Below are 3153 nucleotides of genomic sequence, written 5' to 3' on the forward strand. Positions count from 1 at the left end.
ATTTTAATAATGTGTCATTTTCTTGTTTATTGATAGCGTAAAAAGTTTAAAGTTGACAATGATCAATTTCAAACTCTTAAACTAATAATTAATCACTAAGTTGAACTTATATAAATTTCAATTATGAATAAATTTTATGATGTCACCGTATATTGACATCCGTGTGCCCAAACACATCATACTACGACCTCACTAATCCATTGTTATTCATGTGAGCTAAATATAAAAAATTATTCTTGTCATAAAACAAGAACATTTTATTTGGTTCAATCAAAATAATATCTCACATAAAATGAGGATATCTTTTTAGAGAAAAATGTTTATCCTTTTAAATGACATAACTTATGTCATTTCATTCTCATAAAAAGGTGAGATTTAGTAAGATGCTACCTTTATTTTATTTTTTGTCCACTCTCTCCTCCCATGATCTATTTCTTTCTCTCATTTAAAATTACGCAACTTTACGTCCTTTAAAATGACACACACTTTTCTCATCTTTTAATTTATTTTTTTGCTTTAGGTCACAATAATTAAATTAGAAGATGGCAAGTAAAATGCAATTTTCCCAAAAAAAAGAGTGGTGGGTCAAGCATTTCAAGCCCATGGGGTACCCCACCCAAATCATTCACACATGATTTCAAAATTGTTGCAAAAAAGAGGTGAATCCAACCAAGCCCATTCCAATTCCATATCAATTTTAACACTCATGAGTCATGAGTCATGATATTATAGCCCACGTTTCAAGGGTTCTATCTCAAAACGTGTCCTTGTGCTTTTATGATGTTGGCGTGTATGTATATGAGTTATGACCCTCTTCTCCTTATGTAAGTGTTAATAAAACATTGCTGATTTCATTTGATGATAATAAAGCAGTGAATGATGACTCTTCTTTGTCCTCTATGCTTCTTCTCATACTCTCTCTTCAACCCTTTCAAGCCGGCATAGAACCCAATTTCACCCTCTGAATTTTTGTTTTGGCTCTTTGTTCAACACTTTTTATTGGATCATCAGATATTAGATTCCACCTCTGAAATTTTCTTGCACAAAAAAAAATAGGGAAAAAAAATTGCTCCTTTTGTGAATTTTGATTCATCTGGGCACCGACAAAATTCGATCTTTTGTGTCTGGATCACTTCAAAGTTCTTATCTTTTTAATTTTAACGAGGTGGGTCGATCCGATTTCGGTGTAATATTGGTGGGTTTGATCTGAAAATTGGATATTTTGAATTCAAAGATTTTTGTGTTTTTTTTTTTCTGTGTGTGTTTTGAAATGGTCTATTTCCATAGCTCAATCTCTCTCTGCAAATCCGTTGACCAAACTTCTGCCATGGCTAATTCAATTTGTTCTGCGGATTTTGGTTCGAAACCGAGGCAAAGCAATCAGCTTCAGAGGAATCGGAGGACGCCCAGTTCATCAAATTCCCTTCAGATTCCACCCTGCGATCGATCTCGATTTGCTGTGGTTGATGTGGTGATATTCATTGCTGTTGTTTGCGCTTGTGGGTTCTTGTTCTTCCCTTACATCGAGCTTATGATCACTAAGTCCATTCAGATTGGAAGGGTGTTCTTGTGTTTGGTGAAGGAAGAGGTTTCTGTTGCACCTTCGATCTACATCTCCATAGGTATCAGTGTTGTGTGTGCTGCATTGGCTACATGGGGTGTTGTGGCTTGCACAACTAGGAAGTGTGGGAATCCCAATTGCAAGGGTCTCAAAAAAGCTGCTGAGTTTGACATTCAGTTGGAGACTGAGGATTGTGTGAAGAACTCACCTTCATTGGCTAAGGATGGTGTTAATAAGAAGGGTCTCTTTGAACTCCCTCGTGATCATCATAGGGAACTTGAAGCTGAACTCAAGAAGATGGCACCACCCAATGGAAGAGCTGTTCTTGTGCTCCGAGCAAGGTGTGGCTGTTCTGTTGGTAGGTTAGAAGTTCCGGGACCTAAGAAGCAACGAAAGATCAAGAAGTAGGATACAGGAGAGGGACACCCTTTTGATTTATAGGCAGGAACATGACTGAAGGGGAAGGAAGGAAGGAATGATAATTGAATCAATACAGAATGTGTACTAGTCATTATGGCAAAAGGAATGATTTCCTTATTAGGAACTAGGATGTCTTTAAATAAGCCCCTTGGCAATAAGTTGTAAGGAACTATTGGTTATACACAGTTAGGTGGTGGTTATACCTGGGAATATAAGAAACGTTTATTTCAATTTACATATATCTAGTATATTCAAGATTTTTAGTTCTTAAAAAGTTTCTGCTTCAGGTTTCTGAATTCTGTTGTTTCTCATGGTTATTGGCTTATTGTCATGTCATATTTTTGTGATAATTGCCTAGAATTTAAGTTCTCAATCTTGGTATAAGCTGCAGGTTACAATAGAGTATGTTTTGTTGTTCTGGTCTTGTGAATGTGAACATAAATCTGAACCTTGTGGACTTTGTTTCAGCTTTCAAGCTTGAAAAAGTCATTTAAAACTTACATTTTCACCAAAGCTTACTATTTTGTTTTTTCGTGACTTGATTCTATTGTTAAACAATTATGCCAACTTTCTCCTTTTTCATTGCCTGGGTTGTCATTGTAGGCAGACTCTTCTAGGAGATGTTAACCATGGGGTGCATTGCTCTAGTACAGGACATCTTTTTATACAGGTATACGCAAATTCTGGTTTTTTATTTGAATTCTTTTGTGTGAAAATTGAATTCTCTTATGGAGAGAACAATTGGATCTTAACTTTGAGTATTATCTTCTTTTTATTGATGTCTTCTTCTTTAGTTTGTTGTATTGCATATCTTGTGCGTGTTTATTGGTCTTTTATTTACTCTGTCGCTTATAAAGTGTTGTACTTATTATACATCTTGTTATCTATCTGTTCAAATAAATACAACAAAACGATTTTGGGCCGACCTTTTCTTTTCTTTTTCCTTCCTCTCTACTCTGTTTCTCCCTATGAAATCCATCTTGTTTATATTTCTATCTGTTACCATAGCCTTTCTAGCTGCTGCTGGAACTTGCTTAGATTGATTTGGCTTCAAATTTTTGTCAGCTTCATTGTAATTTTGTTTTTAATGTACACAAGGTGTATGCAAATAAAATTTTAATTTTGATGTCCAAACCCATCTGTTTCTTGCACGCAGATGTGTTAAAATATTA

General features: G+C 35.2%; 1 protein-coding gene across 1 annotated transcript; it reads left to right on the plus strand.

Annotated features, from left to right (window-relative positions):
- Nucleotides 1-756: 756 nt before the first annotated feature.
- LOC133299661 (uncharacterized protein At5g19025) lies at nt 757-2196 on the plus strand. Its single transcript, XM_061499143.1, has one exon. The coding sequence runs from the start codon at nt 1271-1273 to the stop codon at nt 1967-1969; it is 699 nt and encodes a 232-aa protein (XP_061355127.1). The 5' UTR covers nt 757-1270; the 3' UTR covers nt 1970-2196.
- The last annotated feature ends 957 nt before the right edge of the window (nt 2197-3153 follow it).

The sequence above is a fragment of the Gastrolobium bilobum genome, unplaced genomic scaffold (genome assembly GCF_033153095.1).
Source record: "Gastrolobium bilobum isolate Gb01-03AN ecotype WA unplaced genomic scaffold, APGP_CSIRO_Gbil_v1 utg16926, whole genome shotgun sequence".
Taxonomy (NCBI): Eukaryota; Viridiplantae; Streptophyta; class Magnoliopsida; order Fabales; family Fabaceae; genus Gastrolobium; species Gastrolobium bilobum.

Excerpts from the sequence above, each read along its gene's own strand:
- LOC133299661 (XM_061499143.1), top strand. The coding sequence starts at position 1,271 with ATGGTCTATTTCCATAGCTCAATCTCTCTCTGCAAATCCGTTGACCAA.